Source organism: Chelon labrosus (genome assembly GCF_963514085.1).
Source record: "Chelon labrosus genome assembly, chromosome: 10".
NCBI lineage: Eukaryota > Metazoa > Chordata > Actinopteri > Mugiliformes > Mugilidae > Chelon > Chelon labrosus.
In genome coordinates this window covers 18,328,042-18,351,966 of record NC_140360.1, presented here as the reverse complement: position 1 = coordinate 18,351,966, position 23,925 = coordinate 18,328,042, and the positions used below count along the sequence as shown (strand labels likewise).

Sequence of the window (23,925 nt, the reverse complement as noted above, 5' to 3'; positions counted from 1 at the left end):
TAACTTGTCAGGGGGATGTTAAGGCCTTATTTCTTTAGTAAAGACACTTTCCTGTAGAAAAGATTTCAGATTTCCTAAATTGGGCAAGTATCAGTTTGTCTTTCCACATTCAAGTGGTCAAAGTCACAGTGACACAGAGGCACTTGGCTGTTCTTAAAAATAAAAGCAATAAACATTTCTAGTTTTCGCCACAAGTAAGGTTTAGATTTTCTAAACCAGGAAAACATGTACAGCAAGATATTTCTTTTTTTTTTCATGCAGAAATCAGGAAGCAGCATAGGTAGGTTTAATCATTTGAAGCTGATTTAGTAAAATATTCACTTCCAAGATGTAAAATCTAAATGATTTGCTAAAAAATACAGCTGCAAGAGACAAAAATGAAGGAGACTTAACCTAAATATGAACAATTTAGGGGAAAGAAACAGGTTTTGTACACTCAATAGTGTTAAATTTCATCTTGTTTAAGAGCAGACACATTTTGGAGTAGGTTAAACGCCAACAACTCACCCAACATTTAAAAGTCAATTTATTTGTTCTTACGTGCATAAATATTTTTTGTGCTGTGAGAACACTGTCTTCTGAATTTGTGCGTTTCTTTTTAAAAAGGGCCCACAGCTTTCCTCCTCCGCTGTAAATCACTGCCGTATTAATTGGGCTGAGAGCTGGCCTCCTGAGGCCGGGCAGGAAATGCTGGGTGTACCAAAGGTCAGAAAGAATCTGGGTCCGATCAGCGCGTGGGCGTATCTCCAGAAGGAAGGGAGAGGGGAGGAAAGGAAGAAAAAGAGAGAGGGAGGAGCAAGGTTTAAGCGAGACAGCAGAGAAAAGACAGAGAAGGGTTAGGAGGGGGGATGGAGGTGTTTTTTTTTGTGCATTGTGTGAAATGTGATCATGTCCTGGAGCCGCTTAGACAGCTGGGAAGTTCCCCTTCCCCTGGCTTCCAGCTGGGAACACTCTGAGGAGACACTGGGACTGCAGACCATACGCTTCCCCGATTAACCCTTCATCTGCTGCTGCTGTGCACCAGCCATAAATAACCACACCAGGACAGCTTGGAACTTAAGTCACATTTATTGATTTTAGTCAGTATGACTACCCTTACACAGAAATACCACCTCTCAGCTAGAAAACAAACAAAACACTTTCATAGGATTAGTTCAGCAGTAATACATCAGAGTCAACTCTTCTTTTATTTTAATTTTTTTTTTAACCCATTTGTTTTAACACCCTGACAAAGTTTACATGTTTGTTTTCAATTCTGTGTAAAGGTCCCATGACTGAGAAACATGCATATGACATTTAGCTGTAATCAATATGCCACTAATCATAATGCACATTATTGATAAGAATACAGTACTGCATGACAATTCAAATAAATACCAACATACAGGTGAAGTCGTTATTTCATATAAAGATATCAAACTCTCCTTATGGATCAATACTGAAAACACAATATGACAATAGAAAGTTCGCACAGCTAAATTTTATTATCACAATGCTATCGCTTCCAGCAAACAGAAAACATTTTCTTTTCTTTTTTTAAACGTAAAACAGTATCTGAATTGCACTTTTATTTTGTAGCTTCTCATCCATATTGGTAACTTTAACGCCTCAACAAACAAGCATTGGCTATAATGGCACTATTCAAGCTTGTTGATGCAGATTTTGTTTTCTGTTTCCTGAAAACATGATGCTCAAAGATGATGTAAAAAAAAATTCAAGAATAATAAAAAAAACAAAAAACAAAAAGAAAGATAAAATGCGCTCTCTGCACATTTTTTTTCCAACAATACTATTGATATCACATTACCTTCACCAAACAAAGCTAGAGATACGTAGATGTTTCCAATAGTACACCGATCAACCCCAACACATTACAGATGCTTGGAGCATTTTGTTCAATAACAGGAGGCCAAAGGGATTTCTTTTGGTTCCCGAAGATCAATAAAAAAAACAACCTTTTGTTAATACCCCTGAATTTATTGAGCGGATCACTGACCTGCAGAATTCAACACAATTCAAGTTTCATTGAGCTAATTTTAAAACTATTATCACACTCATGCAGAAAGGGGGCAAATTCCCTTTGCGCTTATTGCTGCTCACAGTCATTTTTAACCCAAACTCCTCACCTATAAAAAAAGAAACGCAAAACGCTAGTCTAAGATTCTCCCTTGAAACAATGAAAGGCACTACTGGTCAGAAACGAAGAACTAAACAAACCAAAAAAACAAAACCCCGGCGCTCGCAGTGGAGAGCCATGGCCCAACTACGCCTTTCACACTGACGGCTTGTCTTCTTTCCGAGTCTCGATTCTTTTCAGCCTAAATGGTGCACCAAGATTTGGCACGATAAACGAAGAGAGAATGAAACAATTCCAATTTGGAATTTAATTGTCGCACTTGCAGAGAATTCTGAAAGCCAGTGATCCCGTTTCAGTGGAACGCCCTCGGTAAGAAGCTAGGAAAAGCATGTCACTCCAAATATTTCCCAAAATGCAACTTACCTATTTGAGTCAGGGCGTTGTCAAGTTTCATTGCGTCATTTTGAACTATTCCTAGGAATAATAAATACATGAAAAAACCCCAGAATTTGATCACCCTGGATTTTTGTATAGAACATGGCAGTAGAACAAACATAACAGAAAACATACAGCATAACATATGATGTAACAAAACAATTTAAAAATGATTATTTGATGGATAAAATCTTGAGGAGAGAGTCATAATAGTACGTGTGTGGTTTGTGGAGCCTTTAGTAGAGTAGAGTAAATAGTATCTTATTTAAATTTAGGAGGACGTATGATCGTATAGTTTATTACCTACACTGTGTAACTCACAAACCAAAGTACTACCATGCTTTCCTATAGGTTAATAATAGTATGTTATATTCCTATATAATGAAAGTGCACAGATTAAAACAAAAAAGAAACTCCAAATAAACAACAAACTGAGAGACACTGAGAAACAACCGCATGTCCCCTGGCTTCTCATTGGAGGGTTAGATTAGCCAATCAAAATCTCTGGTTCAGAATGTCAAGTTCATCGGACTCGTGAGAAATTGGCTTTCAGCAGCGGCACGTAAAAAAATGAGGCCAAGCGTCATTTTAATGTGCATCACATTTTAGTGTTTAAAAGCAAAAGGAAGGACTTAAAAATCTGTGGTTCGATTTTGTGCTTTCTTTTCTTTTTTTTTTTGTCTTCCAAATGGCCTACAGTGTTAACTCTTTTCGCCGAAACTCAATCAGCTGCGAGAATGGACCTTGTGTTGGTACCTCGTCGTCAGCACGGATTTACCGTAATTACTGCAAAATGGAGAAACAAAACAAACCATCAGCATCATGAGCATTGTTTGGTCATTTTAGAGCGAGTAAGGTCAGCAGCCGAGTCCACGCAGACAGAGTAGATGGCGGCTATAGTTAGTCGAAGCAACAGAAGAAGGCGATGTTAGGAGTGCCAAGCCAACCAACGTTAAATCTCTTTTAATCTTTTCATATCAACACTGTCGATATGATTCTGAGGAGCTGATGTGAAACCACATTCACCACAAATTAGAGTGCAGTTAGGAAGCCAATGACTCACGAGTACCAGGACCTTTCATTCACAGGACAGACAGAGCTGAAGCCACATCCCACCACACAAGTCAAAGGAGATGGGTCGTTCTCTTGTGCCATGCGAGTTAATGAATAATGGGTGATGTTCTTGACATGCAGGCTTACTATAAATAAATCAGAAATAAGATGCATCATGTGAAGTCAAACTTAGAGGTGACGTGGGAGGAGCCTGCAGGCAGAGGTAGGAGGAGCTTTTTAGGTGGCATATTGTAAAGACATTGTTTTCAAACTAGAAGGAGCGAAGTTCATTTATCTAAGAAGAGAGGATTCTAATCACGATCACGTCCTGGGATCTATCTACCGCTCGGTGAATCCACAAAGCATATACAAGGGTTAGGCTCTCAACTAATTTGAATCAATGTCCTCTGGTTGATTCAGCAACCACTTTTCGTGTGTTTTCCTCCAAGTATCACCAGGAGTTTCTCCCTCAGGAAACTTCTGGACTCATTTCTCGACATTATCAGAATCAGACATGTGGGTTTCTTCACCCGCATGTCTAGCTTTCTTATCTCCCCTCTCAGGAGCTGGTTTATAACATGAGTAGTTTTCTCTCCGCTACTCCCCAAACCTTTTCTACGTCAGCGCAAACTGATAGAAACAGAACATATCGCACTTGTAAGTGAATCTCAAACATAAGAGTGACTGACCTCTCAGGAGGCTGTTATTTTTTCCTTAATGTGTACAATAGTCTCGTCTCCGTGCCATGTGCTGTAGCTTACGGATGCACATGTAAGCAGGGTTGACTGCTGACATTGCTCCATTTTAAGAGGAATAAATGCTCATTTGTATTCAAGAGGAAGGAATACTGTAGTAGGATCCTGCAAGATTAGAACCTGAAGATGATCTCATTAAGAATATAGAGTTCAATATATAGCTTAGTAGTAGTATAAAATGCAAAATTTAATAAATCTTGCAGGATTTCCTCACATCAACCCTGCTTTTAGCATCATAAAGCTAATGTGTCTATGATCCACAAGCAGTACATGGATTTATTAAACACAAGCCCCACTTATATTTTTCCTATTTGCGTAATAGTAGCTTGCAATGGGTTAAAGCTATTGTCAATACAAAAAGAGTACGTCGCTTTGTCCTCACACACCAAACGTCAAAGAAAAAAAAAAAGAAACGCGAGGCCCTCCATTTGCAATGGTTAAAAACATACATGAGGGCCCCTCCACTTCAATACTGAGATATACACACAGGCAAAAATCAGAAACACAACGTATGTGAGGACATTACCTGACAAAAATATTCAGAGGGCAATTTTCCACACAATTCCTCATTCTAGTTAAAGGGTGAGTGGTGATGCTGGGGGAGCAAGCTGCTGACAATCTACAAGAGAGAAGGTCGTTTTAGTGACCAAGCAACAAGACACAAGTTTAGAGACACGAGGGAAGTGTTTTCAGCCGCATAACCGCGCAGAAAATATTTGAGAACTCTCTGCGATCTCTCAAAAACAGAGGATGAGGGGGGGAAGAGAAGGAAAACAGCGGTGTTAGCTCACGCTGAGACACGAGGACAGGGCTTTACATCAACAGATAGATAAATATATCAAGTGTTTGGGTCGACAGGCACTTTTGCCGAGTGGTCGGTTTTGTAGATTCATTATCCAGATGTGAGTACCTGTTTGATTTGTGCTCTTAGGATTTGCTCCGTGTTTACAAAATCATGTTTGATCAAAACTATATTGTATCTCTGTTCACAGTAATTATTATATCCGTTTTAACAGAAGTAGGAACCTGAGGCACCTGTGCTGAAGTGCACTTAATTTAGATGTGGAGATCGATTTGTCAAAACTTTCTTTCTTTCCTGTAATATGGCTCTGAAAGTATCCATCGCAACGTAATGGATCACATGGAATACATAGCCCTCCTGTATTTCACCAGACACCAATTAACTCTTGTTTTTCAATGTAGAGCCCTGTAGTACATGAGTTTGTTGTCCTGCACCACACACCTGACAACAACGAAAAAAAAATCTGTTAAAAAGCTCAAAAGCGTTTTCAGCTGCAAAGCCATGCGATTCTACTGACCCTATTGTATTGGTGCGCTAGCGTCACAGCTTTAAAATGATCCTGAAATAAACACCTGCGGTCACAGGTGCTCCTTTTCTGCCCGAACAATTCCATCATAAAACCATCTACCCACTTGTGAGTTTTGAATTTCTGCGTAGAATCATATTACGCTCCCCTAGCAACAAAGCAGGGGGAGCTTGCATATTTTAGTTGCTTTTCCTTGTTGTAAACATTATAGAGTGATTAGAAAGTGGGCTGCTGGGCACAGGTCAGTCCTGGGGAATCAGGACGGAGAGGCAAGGGAGAGAAGGGGGCTTTTATTTTAAAGGAGCACCAATGCCGACAGACAAGCCAAAGAACAGAGGATGTCATATTTAGTCCGAGGACTATCAGAGTGACATCATCTTTAAAAGTCTCCACCCCGACAATGTGTTAATGTTACCAGGCAAGCTACTCAGGGGGTGGCTAGAACAAACAAGCACAGAAGCTGCCACCTTTTACATCATATGTACAGCACCATGACAGAGGAAAGAATAGACACTCCATAATATCCACAAAACCCAATATAACCAGGGCCTTATAATCCACATGCCATATATGTCTACTACAGTCCAAACGTCTAGTGCACACTGTACATACATCTGCATTCCCCTAAGCGTTTACACTAGCACACACGAGCAGCCGGTTAGTCACACAGCAGTCCCTAGATGAGCGCAGGCTGGCCAGGGAGCTAAGCGAGCGAGTGGGGCTCTTTAACACTAAGGCAGGGAGGGTTTGGCCCGTGAGCCCCCTCCCCTCTGTACACAGCAGTCCCATGCGGACGGTTCAGCCGCCTCAGTCGCAGTAGATCTTGTACTTCTCGCTGCAGAAGACCACGGGGCCTCCCAGAATGCCACTGGGCACAGAACTGTTGAGCTCTGGTCGGCCGGAGCCAGAGCAGGTGAGACTCTGACTTACGTGGGGGTTGCTGGTGGCGCTGCTGGCGACCTTGCTACGTGCCTTAGCACGGCCAGCAGTGCCTCCGCGGCGGGTCTGCTCATGATCGAACTCCAGGTCTTCCAGGCGCTGTGTCAGGGCCAACTTCTGCTGAATAGCCATACGCAGCAGAGAGTTAAGGGTCTTCTTTTCGTCCTCTGCTGCAGCCAGTTGCCTCTGCATTTCATCCAGCTGGGTAACATACTCATCACAACTGCAAGAGACAAACACACAGAAAAATGCAATGTCAGACATTTGCTCTGTTGAAAATGGAACATCAGTAATGGAGTTTTCCTGTGTCATACCACAAGGGGGCAGTGCTTCAATAGCCATTGCCACAATGCCAGAAATAATTAGTTTGATCATCTTAATTATATTTCCATTATTTTAGAACAGCATCACATGCATACTTTGACCTTGTGTCTGAGGTGCTCACATCAATACCAATAAAGACTTAAAACAAGTTAAACTGAAGCACCTTTACAACAACCTTCCCCCTGTTATGCAGTAGTTTCTGCCATCACCAGGTGGTGCCATTGAACCACACACTGCAGGCCTGAAAGACTGGCAGAGGTCCTGCAGTATTAACTTATGACTTCATCTGGCATTTCAGTCGCATCGACCAAATCCCACCGCCTAACATGGTCTCAATCACATTTTCAGTCACTTGTGCAAATACTTTACAAGAGACAGCAACAGACTCCGTCCACAGCTGAAAACATCCTGTAATCTGATTACTAAATCCTCACTTTTTGGATTTAAATGGCATGAAATAACATTCATGATTAGGCGAGACATTGGAGTGCAGCTTATTTGAATAATATGAGTGTACATGGAGTGGAAGATAAGAATGGATTGCATACACAAAGGATGAACGCATTAACCTAGGGGTCACTGAGAAGATCCTTCCTGCGTCACCTATTGAACAGGCAGTGGAGGGAAGTGTTCAAACCTGACCTCCAGCTTTCCAATTGGAGTGAGGCAGTATCACATCTACACCCCCATTTAATCTCTCATCTGAGTTCAAAATAGCAAAAGATATGAAATCTGTCTCCCTACTGCTTCACATCACTGGGTTCTGCATTGCGATTGTATCACATGTCTCCCAGTGTCCTTACATGTGTCTATGTGCAAGTGTGTCTAAAAACTGACAGGATTGGGAGTTAAGGGTTCGTATCTCCACTCTCCATCTGCTGTCGCCATGCTCCTGTCTCATTTCAAGGCTTTTCTCATTTGCTGGCTTTCCCTCCCCCCTTTTTCATATCTCTCTCATTCATCTCTTTTTTTTTATCGCATCTCCTCTCCTGGGTCTTATCTTGCCCCTCAAGCCCTGTCATATCCTTGCTGCTGTCTCCTTCTGTCTGCCTGCATCAGTCTCTTTCCAAATCCTACTTTCTGTGTTGCTGACAAAGCAGTGTGAGTGACATTCTTCAGTAATGACTGACACACCTCTGAGAAGGGAGGGGTTGGTTATGTTAGTAAGTAACGTCCTCCAACTGCACAACAGCAAAACCCTTCAGGTATAATTTAGCTGACTGCCAGCCTCACCCTGCTCCCTTTTATTTATCTGTTATTCAAGCATTTACCATGTGTGGGAACGCCCAAACCTGCTGTTAAAGTCCACATTCAATATAATGCAGAAATCTTTCTTCATCAATCATCATCAACTTCAATTCTGTGTGAAAATTGTCATTTTCCCAGGCAGAGATGTTACATCTGTTTTTTATTTCATGAGAGAAATCTCCATCTGAATCATTAAATATTATCTTCTGAATGCAACACTAGAGCAAAGTCGAGTAGGATGAGATTCTTTGAACTTTCTCCAACTAAAATAAGCTTGTTTTAAATATTCTCTGGTTCAAAGTATTATTTTGCAATATTTGTCTGGTCTTCTATCATACATGTGTCTTGCTTCAAGGTATGGGCACTTATTCTTAGTGTTAATGTAGTATTCACGTGGAAAGAAAGACAGAATATGAGACCGACAGCAATCAGCCAGCGCAGATGTTTTTGCTGTGTGTGGTGTTGCACGTGATTGTGAGCCTTGTGAACTCTGGCCTCGCCAGACCACCATACAAACATAAACCATGCCCTCCCCTCTTGGGTGTGCAGCTTGACTCCCTGTGGGACACACACCCAGACAATGGGGATCAGTGCTACTTCATTAAACCCAGTATGAGATGGGGGACGACCTAGGAGGGGGCTGGTGCGCCATCAGACAGTTCCGTCTTGCATGGGGGTGAGAGGGCGTGTGCGTTTTTCCCGGGAAAAAAAGAGAGGATCCTATTCTGGGGACTTGGGGGTCCCCCAAGTGCAACAATGGGATTTTTTTTGGCCTGCTGATCGTGTGTTGTGGCACAATGACTGAGGGGGGCCAGGAGGTGGCTGCTGGCCTTTTGAGGATGAAGAGTCGTCATATTCACAATGTTGACAAACATTTTATCTACATCTTGCTGTGGTACAGTAGTCGATGGTGGTTAATGGCTCCAACTGTTGAACAATTAACAGTATATAGACATAGTTTCTAATTAATAATGTCCCCAAAGCAGCTGCTGAGCTGTGGTCTTGTCTGGAGCTTGATTGGTCATGGTGGGATGGATATCACACACAGAGAGGGAGCAAGAAGGAGGAGGTAAGAACAGAAGGAAAGAAAGAGTGATGGAAAGGGAATACAACTATAAGCAGAATAGCAGGATGGCAGAGAGTATACTTGAGCTTATGGTTTTCCTGCTAATAAGAAGGAGCAGAAGGAGCAGCATGTCCAGGCATGTCCTAGGAATGTTAGAGGCAGGAGCTTACTGTTAACATGACACCAGAGACCACAGCTGGAGGGGCACACACAGAAAGAGAAGCACGAACACACAAAAAAACATTCAACCCCATGTCCCTTTCACAAAATTCTCACAGAAGAAATACACTTTAAAAACCTCAAGTAACTCTAATCTGTGAGGCACAGGCTGCAGCTAAGATAACACAAAGACCTACACATTCTTTCAATTCCACTCCATCTCTTTTCGTCTTTGTCAAAGACCACACATCATTTGTATCTGAGAGTTTTTCCAGAAATCCACCTACAGACTTTGTCCGAGCTGTGATTACCATGAAAAAAAGACCGTCAAATTAGGCTCCTGTAGTGGGCTTTAACTGAGAGCCTGGTCCTTCCTCTCTTTCTTTTCCAGATGACTAGAGAACCGGGTGTTTTGCAGTGAGGAAGGATGGAAGGGGGGCGGGTGGGACAAAGAGGGGGGAGTGTGGGAAACCTCACTCAGGCAAGTCCCCCAGCCTCTCAAAGAGTCCCCTGACCCAACTCTGTGTCGCATAGGACAAAATTTACATACCAATACACGAATCCCATAAACAGACCGAATGCAACTCATGCATAGACTCCAGAGTAGTGGTGGACAACTGAAGATGGGGGCTCATCATCGTCAATGGAGACGTTTTGGGTGGATTGAGGAAAACACATGGACTGTTGCTGGTAGTAAATAACAAGCTGCAATGTGATAAAAACATCTTAAGCCCCTTCGGGAAATCACAGCTCTAACAATGACAAGTGATTCCACTCATTGGCCTCTCCAGGATGAAAAAATACATATATACATATATACGGTATATGTGTATTTATTGGAGCCCTGGTTATCTTTTGATGATAATATTCCATAATCTGCATTTTGTAGCCATCTTTTGCTGCAGTACACCAAAATGCATGACAACACAAGCTCTCATATCTGCAGTCAGAGGAGTTTTCCATCTCTCACTAATTGATTAGGCAGTGCAGGTATATGGAGTTACTTTGGCAAGTACGCTTCAGGGGTAAGTATTGAATTACTTTATGGGTAAGGTGATGGGTGCTGAGCTGCCCACACACTCCTTGGAGACTAAGTGGTCTTCATTGTACAATACCCTCCTTTCCTTCCTCTCCTCCACATGCACAATTTGAGCTTTGCTATGAACTGCAAAGGGGTCTTAACGGCGAAGCACCACACAACATCTTAAAACACACTGCGAAAAGCTACTTAAAAGCAAGTTTGAAATGTAGCATTAACTGCAATCAAATATACAATTATGCCCACATATACACAAATAAACAATCAAACGCTGTGTGAGCTCTTTGGAGGGGTGAATGTGTAATCCAGACCAAGCTGAGGTGGGATTATGCGCAGAACCTTTGACCGGCTTCTCTTTGGAATCAGAAAAGATTAGCGAGCGTGTCGGCCCATCTGATCAACTCACATACACCCACTAAGTCACTGGTCATAAACAATGCTTAAGTGACATATATAAGTGATACCCAGATTAGATACCTTTTGTGCTCTGTGGTCAGTGATACAAATAGCATCCATTCCAGACCTTGAATCCACAAAACAATAGTCTCCTTAAACATGTCATGCTACCATAACACCACAAAGACATAGTTAACATATGGCGAACATGGATTATATTATGACAATAATCCTAGCTTTATCTTACCTGGTTATAATGTGGCTTTTGTGTGCTGCAGTGATTTTAAGAGCAACACTTGTCTGTTGTATAAATATTCTCTCTTAAACTAAAACAGAATAGCATAAGGGCACGGTTTGGATTCATGCCAGTTCATCAGGGTAAAGAACAAAGAGTGCTTATGTGTAAGTAAGTAAAACTTTTCCACTGTCCACTATCCAGGTGGTGGCATGCTTCTTACCGTGTGGCAAACATAGCTCGGAGAGAGGAGAAGGTGGCAGCGTCCTCTTTAAGGGCTTTGAGCTCGTTCCTCAGTTTCATCATGGTCTCGGTCACCATTGCCTTTTCATTCTCATACTTGCTCTTCAGATTGGCCAGAGCAACTTCAGCTGTCTGTGGGTGGACAAGAAGAACAAAAGGGTCAGAGCAGCTGGAGTCTGGGGTGTTATTTCCTGCCCCAGCTAGTCTGTCTCTGTCTCCACGTGAGCTATTTTTTCTGTCACATGTAAGTCATTAAGGTAGCCCAAAAAAGGTTAACGTTCTTAAAAAACATAGCTGTGTCGTTTATGAGGTGTTTTTGTGTCCGTGTTCATGGAGATGCCACACACATACTTTAGAGGGCCACCAGAGCAACTGCATACACTCTTTGCCTCTGGCTGTTGGTTCTTTCTGTTTTGCAAAGCTGTTCTTCTGCCCTAACCACACAGATACTCAGGGCAGCTGACACTACACGGCTGCTGTCTCCACCAGTATTTGTTATAGATCCTGTCTGCAAAGCATTTGCTGTAACAGCTGAATAGACCTGAAATAGCTCCCTCTTACTCCATTTCTGTCTTTCATCGAAAATTGACAAATGTTTGGTAGCAAACCCAAAGATAAACCAACCTGTTTATTGGCCTTGAGGACAGTCCTCAGAGTGGCAATCTGTTCCCGTTTGGTGCTGAGCAGGGATTTCAGTTTGAGGATCTCCTCCATGCAAGCTTCCTTGTCTTTGTCAGCCACAGTGCCAAGCTCTAGAGAGGCAACCCTCTGGCGTGACAACTCAGTGGTGCGGTCCACAGCCAGCTGCAGGTGCTTGATCTGATCTCTAATGATAGCGACCAGATTGTAGATGTTCATGGGCTCCCGACGGTGGTCAGACACAGGGGATGGAAGGGAGGAGACTGGTGAGGGGACTCCATCGCTGAGGTCTGCCTTACCAGGCTCAGGGAAGAGGCCCTTGGTGAGCAGGATGGGAGAACGGCGACCACGGCCCTCTGGGCTGCTCCGACCTCCCTTACCCTCTTTGTAGAAGTCAAGCATGACCCGGTTGGGAGTCTCATTGTTGCACATGCAGACATGGTTATAGAGGGTGGCCAGTTCTTCACTGAAGGTGACCAGCTCATCCTGTGCCACACTCAGACTGCCTTGGGACTCGCCTGCCACATCACTCAACTGAGAACACACACAAATTAATCAGTTTTAGCCTTGCCTTCTGTCTTGTCAATAAAGACATGAGAAAAATCAAACCTTTAAAAGAAATTAGACAAATCTCACCTTGCGCAGCTCCTTCTCTAGCTTAGCCTTCTGTTCTTTCTCTACATAGCTTGTCTTCTCCAGAGTTGCCAGTTTCTCTCCCAGCGTTGTGACGTCGTTCTCCAGACGGGTGCGCTCCTCATCGTAACGTGACTGACAGGCCTGGTATTCTGCTTTCAGAGTCTTCAGTTCTTCCTTCAGCTCTCCGGCCTCAGACACAGCAACCTAGGAAAAGATAGATAACATATTGAAGCCCAAATGTAAATTTGACATTTTGCACTGCTGACGCTACCAGAAGCCACTTACCTTGTACTTGCATTCCAGGATCTCGGGTCCGTTGATATCCACCTCGTAGTAGTCTCCATCTTCATTGCTATCACGTTCTTTCTCGTTGTCCAAGGCAGACTGGCGCTCCTTGCTGGCTTGTAGCTTGCGGATCGCATTGAGGTTCTCTGTGAGACGGTTGACCTTCTCCTGATGTTCTGAAAGCGCACCATTAGCCTGCTCCAGCTGTTTCTGAGAGTCCTGCAGGTTGGACAGCAGGTTGACCTTCTCACGTTCCATCTGAGAAGAGACAGAGAGAAAATAATGAATGAGATGTTGGCTTATGACATTCATCTTAAAACTTGACAGTGTGAAGGTTTTCAGATCATATTAAATAGATGGATTATCTGTCGTGTGGTAACCCTACCCACCCCTTACCAAACTATGTGAGGCATATTGCCCACTAGCTCAGCATCAGTGCCAGAATGACCTTGACAGTTTTGCTGGACTCAGTTCAGATCAGCACTGGCAGAGACCGCAGGTGGGTCATGTTACACGCATGCACGCAGTTGTGCTTGTGTGAGCACTGAGCTATTTCAGAATCTGACCTGTAAATAACATAAACGCATCATGGTCATGCTTATCTGCACAGTATATGGTGACTAATTTCAAAGAAAGCTTGTCACATTGAAGAACAGGCTTCTCTAGCATTTGGTTATATCACTACACTGATTAAAAAAATTATTTAAAATAGATACTGCGTCGAGAGACATTGGGCTAATTAGTAGCCAAAACACACCAAAAGCCAACCGAACTGGCAGAATCCATAATTAATGTTGTTAGATTGCCAAGGACTAATCCAAGGAGTGGGCTGCTGGCACTGTTATCTGAAGAAATAATAAATAGTGAGATGAGACAAGGCAGGACAGAAATGAGCTGGGCTAAATGACTAAAAGAAGCTTTCAACTTCTCTGCTCTAATTCCTGCAAGGAATCTGTGGAACGACCAATCAAGAGGCATCTGCAGGCTGCATGGCACACTGCTGGGTCATTATCAAATATGGGATTTTTTTTAACGACAGTTTTTCAATTACACTGGTCAGGTTTGAAAACCAGAACAGTTGCTATGACAGGACAGTAACAAGTTCACACATCAATCCAGCAGCCATGTTTGCATTTGATTAAGGGTCAGGAATAAACCCTAATCCCTTAGTCCTCAAAACAATCACTATCTACAGGTTCCTAGTACTTTATGGTAACCATGGTGCCCAATCAGGCATGGTCTTGGACTCATGGGGAGAAGAGTAAGCAGATGGCAGGTCCTCCGGTGCCACCACCCGCTGCCCTGAGGGCCCAGCAGAGCCTGAAGGGAGTGTGTGTCTCCCTGGATTAACGTTGCCATAATGGGATTTAGATCCCTGTGGCAGACTGGGGCAGGATACAGCCAAAACACTCTAAAGTGAGACGCACCTTGAACTGCACCAAACATACATCCAGAACACAATCTAAAACAAGATATCTCACAATATTTTCCAATGTAAAAGGAAATATTTTATTCTTCTGACTTCTACTTAACCTGGTATAAATTCTACTCAAACAAGAGCAGCCCATTCTTTTCCATTATAATCTGTTGTGAATAGATGGAAAATTATTTTTACTAAAATGACAACAGAGTGATACAATTTATTGTCGACAAAAAAGGTTTCTTCATATTGGAAATACAAACCTGCATCAGCTGCTGTTTGAGCTTCTGGATTTCTGAGATGTTAAGTTCGCTTAGCAGGTCGTCAACAAGGCTAGGCACAGGACGGAACAGCTCTTCCTTATTGGGTGTGGAGATGCGGTTGTCATCAGTGAGAGCATTGGCCAGTTTGATGAAGCCATTCTCATATCCATGAAGAGCCTCGTCGTTGTTGGGCTCAGTGGCAGCATCGTCACTGAACTTGAGACCATCCAGGGAAATGCTAAGAGGGCTGAGTGGAAAGTGGGGGAACAGTTTGTCATTTTGTGTTTTTCACATTGCATGTTGAAGCCAGTGAGCACCTTGTTTGTGTTCATTCTACCTGTGGTACAGCGTGTCTCCGATGTTCATGTAGTGGGAGAGCTCTTTCCTCAGGGAAGCCTTCAGCTCACGTTCCGTCTTGATGGTCTCCAGAGCCTCGCCTAGCTGACGTTCAGCTATCTCTTTTAGGCGGATGGCGTCCTCCAACTGGCTGTTGAGGAACTGAGTGTCCTCCTCTAGACGACGGATCTCATGCTTCAAACCCTCAAATTCCACCTGGACATAAAAGACAAGGGATAACTCTCATGAGTTGAGAAATACATGCAAACTGACTAGAGGCAGATCCAGTGAAAATAACAAAACCTGCATGATTTAAGATACTGTTAAAAAGATTTTATTTTATGTTCTATAATATATTTGAGTTCATTCGATTTGGGAATCCTATTTACAAGGAGTGGCATCTTTTATTTGTGTCATGCCATGTGTGATGAATATGTAAGACCAACCAAGACATGTATGAAGAGAATTAACAGCTCAGGTCATTATAATTCCCATCATTCTCACCATTTACATGGTTTAGACCAGAGGTCTTCAACAGGGGGTCCGCGACCCCTAGGGGGTCCGCGGAGGTACTGCAGGGGGGTCGCGAAAATGTTTTGATTGATTAGACATTTTTTTATATTCACCTCCACAATTTTTTTTAAACACACATGAAGTTCTTTTTAAATGTTATACAGCTTGGGGATTATGGGGAAAAGAATCAAGGCTCTAACTATTATATAACATATATTTATGGGCGATTTCCTGATAGTAGTGATCATAAACGGCAACAGAGTCAACCATCTTGATGTAAATAAACGATCTATGCTGCTGTGCCATACTATAGGACCGGTTTAATATAAAACACAATTTTATACAATATATATATATAAGTAGGGGGTCCCCGCTCCATCTCTCCATCAGATTGGGGGTCCTTGGCCTGGAAAACGTTGAAGACCCCTGGTTTAGACTTTACATATACAGAGCTGCCGCACTGCTCTCTCCTCACCTGACTCTGTTTGAGTACAGACACTTGCTTCTGCAAAGAGATGTTCTCCTCCTCCAGCTCGGTGTAGTCCTGCAGCAGACGGGTCTCCCGGAACTTGTACTCTTTGATGTCATCACGTAGCTGATTCCTCTGGAGCTCCACCATCTGGCTGTTCTGTAAGGTCAAACGAAGCAGACAGAGAGAAGAGGAAGGGCTGTCAGTGACCACTATTTTAATCCTGTTGGAGTGTGAGAGAGACTCTGATTGATTGGATATTGTTGGTTTAGCATAACTGTTGTGTGACGTTTACGCTTTAACACTCTTGCTAGATAAGGAGGAGCGCCCATCTGGCCAGACCCAACATGCATGCCTGTGTGTGCCTGAGAAGGAGGTGCCAGGTGTCTTTCCGGGCAATGGGCCACAAGCGTGCTCGGCTGCCACTTCAGATGGCAACAATGAGATTCTAGCCTACTTATCTTGGTGACAGGCATTCAATGACCGGGAATTTTTGTAATGGGCTAATTTTCTAAAGAGGAGCGTCATTAGACCTGATTATCTGTAGAGGCGGACAAAATGCCTAATCAGCACAAGTGAGGAAACTGTAGGAATAAGAGATTTTAGAAAAAGTGCATGGATTTAGTTGGAACTTCCAGTCAGAAATGTCTGACCTGTTTCAGTGTGTGCCATATGCAATATGCTGATACAAAGAAGAAAAAGAAAGCTGTAAAGAAAAAGAGCATTTAACATAGGTTGTTTAGTTATTTCAAGATAGCACTGCGTTTCCTGCTATACTGTGCAGTTCGATCTCTCTTGCTGCACAGGAAACGCATCATTAATTATATAAAGGTTAGAGAGAGAAGACATACCCTTCCCCCACTTGAAACACTGAGATAAGCTAAAAATCACCAGAATCCAATCGGACCTACTGCACCACCTGCGTCCTTGCTAGCTCCTCTAACTCCCTATCCATCCTTTCGTCACTGCTATTGGGTCATCGCAAAACAAAAGAATCCTGCAGGGCATTTGGGCAAGGAACATCTTAGCTGCCAAGTAAGGGGATAGTCGCTGAGGGAAGATGGGCCTCTCACTCGTCTTTGATCTGAATAAGTGAACATGCACATGTATGTAATCTGAGAAAGGGGATGGAAGTATGTGAAACAAATGTCTGTCCTGACCTTGAATGTGTGCTTATGTGTGAAAATGAGTATGAAAGCGTGTACCCAAGTAGTGTTTCTCTCTGTCCACATGTTTTTATCAGATAACTTTCAACCCAGACACAGAGCTAGTATTGTTATCACCTTATCAGGAGCGGAATCTGTTATATTTACATGTGTGTGTCAGTAAGAGGAGGTTAGGATTTGCATACATGGTTTGTGGCTGACTATATGTGTGATGCGTGTCTTTCCCTGTGGAGAGTTGGCAGAGACAGACTAATTCCAGAGAGGCACTTAGCATCCCAATCCCCTGCCAGGTGGCCCCTGCATCTCGGGCTCACACAACCACAATCCCTGCTCTCAGATCATTTCAGCAAACACGGGAAGTCACGTCTGCAGACTTCTGCACATCAGACACATCAGTAACATCACTAATTTAAAGAGAGTGAAGTAATAGGTTGGTGGTGACAGGATATCCGGAAACACTTTTAAATAACTCAAAGGTCAGTGGTTTAATATCCTTCTCTGTAATATGCACAGACCACCCATTAAAAACAAAAGCTTGGTCACAACCAAGTACATCCCGCTCCACAATATCTCTTGATAATAACTTGACTCAGGGGACTTTAACACAACAAAAAGCAAATTGATTCCGTCTTTCTGTAATCGGAATATACTTGCAATTATTTGTCTTATTGAGAAATTAACGCGAATGTGTTGCTAAACTCCCACTGATGAAGCGAACATGCTCCCTGTTTGATCTGTGTAATAATTAATTACTATGTGCACGGCTAAGCTGAGGTTGATGTTTGGAAGAGCATAAATATTCATCGGGGTTCTGCGCATGTCTAATGAGTGTGGGTGTTTGCTGTGCGAAAGCCCTGATGTCGGTGCATTACTAAATAATGCATGAGCGTACAAGACAGATCAGTGCTGCCACTAAGCTTCCATACAGTGGTCGGAACTTCAGAGAAAGACCTGAATTAAACAAATGAAGAAACATGAAGAATACAGCTTTGCAGTATTAAATGAGATATATATATATATATATAAATCATCTCAAAGCTGTGCCAGCTGGTCCCTCAAGTCTCTTCCTTGCCAAGGTTTTGTGCCTCAGCTGGAAAGTCAGAGCTGTTTGATGCAGATGAATACAGGCTGCCACTGAACCTTATTAAGATCCTAGACCAATCTGATTAAACTGCATACCAGGGTCTTGATCTTTCACCTTGATTTCACATCCTCTGCTACATTGAGCCCCTTAGAGATTTGGAGCAGGCGTTCACTGACCTGCTGCCTGACAGAAGATTTGAGTAAATTCTCTAGAGGTTAAGGTGGCCACATGTGTTCTAGCTATAAACTGCGAACGACATTTAATTGGGTGAGGGAGACATTGTTCTCTGGGGAATTGTTGTTACGAATTGCAATTGTCTTTGTGTGTGCGTGGCTGTAAGGACGGAGGGATGGGTGTGGGACAGAAGTCGTTCCTGACCACAGGCCTGGACGCTGACTGTTGCCACTGCAGGTGACGTCTGGACAGCTGCCTTTACGCCCACACACCACACACATGCAAACAAATGTGACGCTTCCATGCAAAGTGGGTGGCACAAAAAACAGCAGATTGTCACGCCATACCACATAACTACAGCACATGTATATACGATTTTTAAAAGACAATGAGGACCAGTGCATGCATATACACAGCATATGTCCTGTAAATATAGCATAGAGTATTCACAAAGTATATGCTGTAAAGCATAAATACAAGAGCACATTTCTACAGGACCAGCTTTACTGTATGAACTCTTTAGCTTTCAACTCCAAAGCTTTCTTTTCATGAGTAAACTGCTTTTGATAGCACAGTGCTGCTCAGCTCGCTTAAATCTCACAAAAGCTCGGAGTAATTTCACAATGTGTTTGAGCCACTATGGGAAATAGCTCCATCTCTCAGTAAGCCACTGTGGCAAAGTTACAGGCTTAGATTAGACATGTTTTAATGCCTTGTTAAAGACTCTGCAGTGGTCTTAATAACTGCAGAGAAGCCAGCTTGCATTTCTGAAATAAATCCATATTTACTAGTCTCTTATCCCCGGTACCCTTGAAAGCACTTCCCAGACTCCCAGATGTCACAGGACTGTATTATTTATACAATAGCACAGACAGGTTTGATATAAATATATTACTGTATCCTGTTTCTGTCCTTTCTCTACAAATCTCACTCCACTGACTCACTCCAGATGGCATGACACCAAATGCATACCAGCTCAATAATGTTTTTTTGCCCTCTTTCTCAGCTTCCTTTCTTAATACCACTGACCTCCATTTTGTCATCTTAGCAGCACTGCTGCTCTCATCTTCCAACCCCCACCCCCTCCTCTCTCCCTTCCCAGTGGGTCAGTGTGCTGTTAGAGGGCATGTATCAGTCACAGTTGACTTCCTCCCTCTTACTGAGCTTTAGTTCCATCATATCAACAGATTAGATATATAGAAGCGGACACAGGACAGCCATGTTCACTTCTGCTTGTAGATTTCTAGTGATGCAGAGAGCAATTTTTGACTTACGTAGGCTGATGAGGAAAAAACTTCAAATGTCCTGTAGGCTCTGCACAAAGTCAAGGTTACATCAACCCATGTTCAATCTAGCTCTTTGAAGCCAAACCCATCTTATGATTACCTTCAGGAGAGACAAGGACTGAATCACAGATGCAATGCAGCTCAACCCCCCAGTATACTCTTAAACAGAGCAAAGGAATAATGAAGCCTGGGGGCATCCTTATACTGTCGAAGCTGAGAATGTGAGAGAAAGCCGAGCTCCTTTTATCCTCCTGTCTGCTGCAAGCTATTGTCATTCTGTTCAGGCTAGCCAGACTCCATTAGGGAGAAAAAAACACAGTCAAGGTCACACTTTGCAATGATGGTTGAAACTCAAAAAGTGACAGGAACCTTGTGAGTGTGTTGCTGGTACCCAGTGTGTGAATGTTGAAAAGCCCACAGGGTGAAAGTGTGCCTGCCTGCACTTAACAGTGAATTAGTGATTTTGAGGTCATTCGGATGAACGAGTAGAAACGTGTTTACATCCATTAGAGGAAGCGTTGTGTTGTTGATTTATCAGTATCCATAGATCCACCATTGAAAGCCTCTTTGGTGCCAGAGACATAAATGAAGAGCAGCCTATTTCCAGACCTTGCTTAAAGCTGATGCTGAAAAACAAGCATAATTAGGGATCAACGGGAATCTTCTAGATGTATTTTTGAGACGTGCCCCAATGACAGCAATTGATCTGGGAGACAGATGGCTTATGAGGCAGCTAGCTGCAGCGGAAGGAAGACCAGATAATGTTCTGTGCTCTGGCCTGATGATTCAGATAACATGTGGCTGGTTTTGAGTAGGTTGCGAGTCACGTGTGAGAGTATTAGTAACAGTCTCGGGTGTAAAAATGGAAATGTAGCATTTATCTGTAGAATAGCTTCCCTCACACATCTTTTCTCCCTCTGCTCATTATGTTCCAGTGCTGTTTCAGTTAGCCTTTCGAGAGGCAATTTCTTAACCTTTTCTCTGTTTGTCTTCCCAGACCGCCCCCTCCTCCCAACTACCACAGGACAGGAGGTGATTCGTCTTGGCATTAATGTCAGAAGAAATAATAGGGCAGTGGACATCGACACCCCAAAGCCCTCCAGGAGTCCTATTACATTAGCCTCACGTCATATGATAATAATAGGGAACAAAGAGCAACCCTCCTTGGATCTATACACTGCTCAACTCTGACCTCTCAGTAATCAAGGTAAAGCTTGAGTATGGTTGTGAAATGACTCCTGTGCCCATCTGCCCTGCTATTCCTCCAGTGAAAACTCATTTCTTATGGCTGTGATAATAACAATGGACTTCCTCACAATGAGCATACACCTCTGCCCTCTTTAACCCTTTTAAACTCATCCCATCCATGCAGATGTCAGTCTCAATCCCACCATTCTCTGTCAGGTGTTTAATCCATTCAGTTGAAACAGAAATTAAATTAAAGGGGTGGCCTAAAGTCTGACGGCTTCATCCACTGTATCAATGAGGTTTCACATTGTAGTCACTAAAAAATACAGACTCTTTATGTGAGGAAAAATTAGATCCAAGCAAGTGAATTATTTTTAGATCACACTAGTTCTAAGGTGGAGGCACATTTACTCCGTCAACACAGTATCCTGAGTGATGCAAACATAGAAAAAAATAACTGCAAGCAATCGAGTGGTGACGTGTGGAAACACATTTTCTAGTGTGAGCGTGAATAGAGAGCAAAGATAGACTGAATGATAACATTTTCATCTTGGGCTTTGCTTGATAATTTCCTGAGAGGCAGGCAATGGGGATCCCCATTCTGTGAGGATAATAGAAGGCATCACTGTAGGCACATTCCTTTCAGGACATGAGATTGAATTTAATGAAGTCATGCCGATTAGAGTGCGCCTCCTTACAATGTTACTGGCTCTTTGTGCGGCTTTAATCCTATAGAGAGCACCGTAGCAGTGAAATATGTCTTATCGGTGCTCGGGGCCAACATTTGAGTCCTTGGCATGAGACATGTGTCTGGGGGTTTAAACGTGACGTATTGAACCAGCTGAAATGCTGTGACTAAAACAGCTGTGAATGAGCCAGCCCACACGGAGCCATTAAGATGAGTGAAGCTTTCAGGTTTGTGGAATTATGATTCTTTCTATAGACTTGTTAACAACATATGGTCAAATTACAATTTCTATGCCTAGCTATACAGATGCTGTGGACGCTATCAAGCTAAATGCATCATTGTGTATCGGAGGAATCTTGTACAAGATACGCATGAGTAAAACGGACAGGCACAAAGGACCACAGTTACAGTCCAACTGTCAATTGCATTCCATGATAAATTGAGTCATTCAGTCCTGACCCAATATGATTAGCCATGCTGTCCCAGAAAAGCAGGACTGTCTACCACTGGTGTTGAATTTACTCTCATTAAGGCTTTCTCCTTCTCTAACGGATTTTAGGCCTTTCTTTTGCACCATTCTGATAGTTTCCCCTAGTGCCCTCCACCTCCCTCCTCCTTCTTCTCCAGCCTGAGCTTTTGGGCTAATTTGAAATTCAAAAGACAAAGGCCCCTTTCAGTCCTGTCAGCCTAGTCACAATGCCAGCCTCAGTGCCCAGCCTTCCTCCATTTGCCTGCCACACACACGCCTAGCACCCACCAAAGTACCATTAGAAGGGTGTCATTATCTCCCATACATGGGCTGAGTTACACTCCAGACCCTTTTATCGAACCAATTAGAGCTACCCGGGCCCATGGCAATGCAACCGGGTATTTATTAAGAGAATGGCACCTGCAGAAAGGCTGAAACAGAGGCCACCAGTGCAATACAAGTCGTAGCTGCAGATGAGATACGCAGCAAACACTGTATTCACATTTCTCTCTGAATTTATACAGGACTAAATAACCCCAGGTAGGAGATTTAACAAACATAATGTGTTTGTAGAAAGTAATTATGTTAAAGCTGGCATTTGATAAATGACTAGAGGCTAGTTTTATACAGGGTAATTCATGCTCCGTTTCAAAAACATGCCCGGTGAGGCACATCTGGCTTCCATAATGCTCAACTTATACCAACTTAAATGCAGAGCTGAGCAGCAGCTGACCTAATTATGGGGGGAATTGGGAGCTTTTGGGAACTTAATTCCTTGTGAAGGACATGGACTTTTAAGTCTTTCACTAATCTTGGTAAGAAACACTACTGACATCTGTCTCAAGGAGGGACTCAAAGACAACAGTAAATTCTGCAGTGGTCTGTCTCAATCAGGAGGGGATTTGTTGCTTTAATTCAGATATGTTTAATAATTACACGGTGAGATCATAACTAATCTTTCAATTCAAAAATGAATCTATAGAAGAGCCACTGAATTATTGCATGCAAAAAACAGACTTGCTGCTTAGATATGAAGCACCATGCACCCAACTTAGAGCTGGGAATGTTAAATAAATCAGCTTTAATGTAGCATGAGTTGTCCACTCCTACTATTCTCATAAGGCCAAACTCTTCAAACAACTTGCTACTTCAAACGCCCTCTTTATTATTCCATCCTTCTAGGCTGTCAAGGGACCATGGACCCCTGCATCAAAGAAACCTGTCTAAAGGTGAGAAGTGCCCTCTGGCTTCCTGTCAGACTCTGTGTCTTTTCATCTCCTAATGTCTTCTTGTCTTTGTATCAAGCATGCTTCCTTAAAGCTCTGTACACTTCTGAGTCAGTATACTGTTGTCTTATTAATTCAGTCTCCTCATCACCAGCTACACTGCACATCATGACCACTGGCAAAGAACACCCTGCACTCTGTGCTCTTGTCTCCTCTAATGAGGTCAATTAGCTGTGAGTATATGTAAATGGAAGCAGTGAAGAGGCCAGACATTGTGCAAAGTGGGACACAGACAATAAAAGTTAGCATTATGGTATTTCAGGAAGCTTGCAGGGACATGTAAAAAGCAGCTCAGATTTAGAGAAAGGGCTTGGTCATGCTTCAGTCAAACTGATGTTGGTTGAGCCAGGCAACGGGTGGAGATCTATTTCCACGTAGCGATTCACACAAATTTAAGAGCTTAATAGTTTAATTATTCATGTAGCATCATGCCATCCTCTGTAACATAATGTGTTTCCCATGGCCTCTGTAGTTTTCCTGCAATTACACCTCCGCCCTGGATAACATTAGGAGTGGAGGACATCACGTTAGGCTTAAGGGCAAGGTGTTTTCACAGTTATTACAGTAAACATGGATAAATCGTGTATCAACAAGTGAAAAACAGACCAGTTAACGGCTCTGCAATTACGCCTCAAATGACACTAGCTTGAACAGCAAGATTAAAAAGATCAGGCACAAATGAATGTGGGTATAATAAGTATAGAACTCTTTATCCTGTGCTACAGT

At 42.9% G+C, this 23,925-nt stretch overlaps 1 protein-coding gene across 3 annotated transcripts in view; it reads right to left on the bottom strand.

Annotated features, from left to right (window-relative positions):
* Positions 1-782: 782 nt before the first annotated feature.
* Positions 783-23,925, bottom strand: part of LOC311494848 (protein bicaudal D homolog 2-like) — a 49,022-nt gene continuing 25,879 nt past the window's right edge. Inside the window, exons 3-11 of one of the 3 annotated variants that reach the window (XM_084554100.1) lie at positions 15,865-16,017; positions 14,878-15,092; positions 14,541-14,787; positions 12,858-13,115; positions 12,573-12,776; positions 11,922-12,470; positions 11,278-11,429; positions 6,579-6,810; positions 783-4,939 (exon numbers count right to left, since the gene is read on the bottom strand). In XM_084554100.1, coding sequence (XP_084410226.1) covers positions 4,892-4,939; positions 6,579-6,810; positions 11,278-11,429; positions 11,922-12,470; positions 12,573-12,776; positions 12,858-13,115; positions 14,541-14,787; positions 14,878-15,092; positions 15,865-16,017 — 2,058 coding nt within the window. In that variant the 3' untranslated portion in view covers positions 783-4,891. Of the gene's footprint in view, positions 6,811-11,277; positions 11,430-11,921; positions 12,471-12,572; positions 12,777-12,857; positions 13,116-14,540; positions 14,788-14,877; positions 15,093-15,864; positions 16,018-23,925 lie in introns of all 3 variants that reach the window. The other 2 variants (XM_084554101.1, XM_084554099.1) reach the window with 2 other exon arrangements.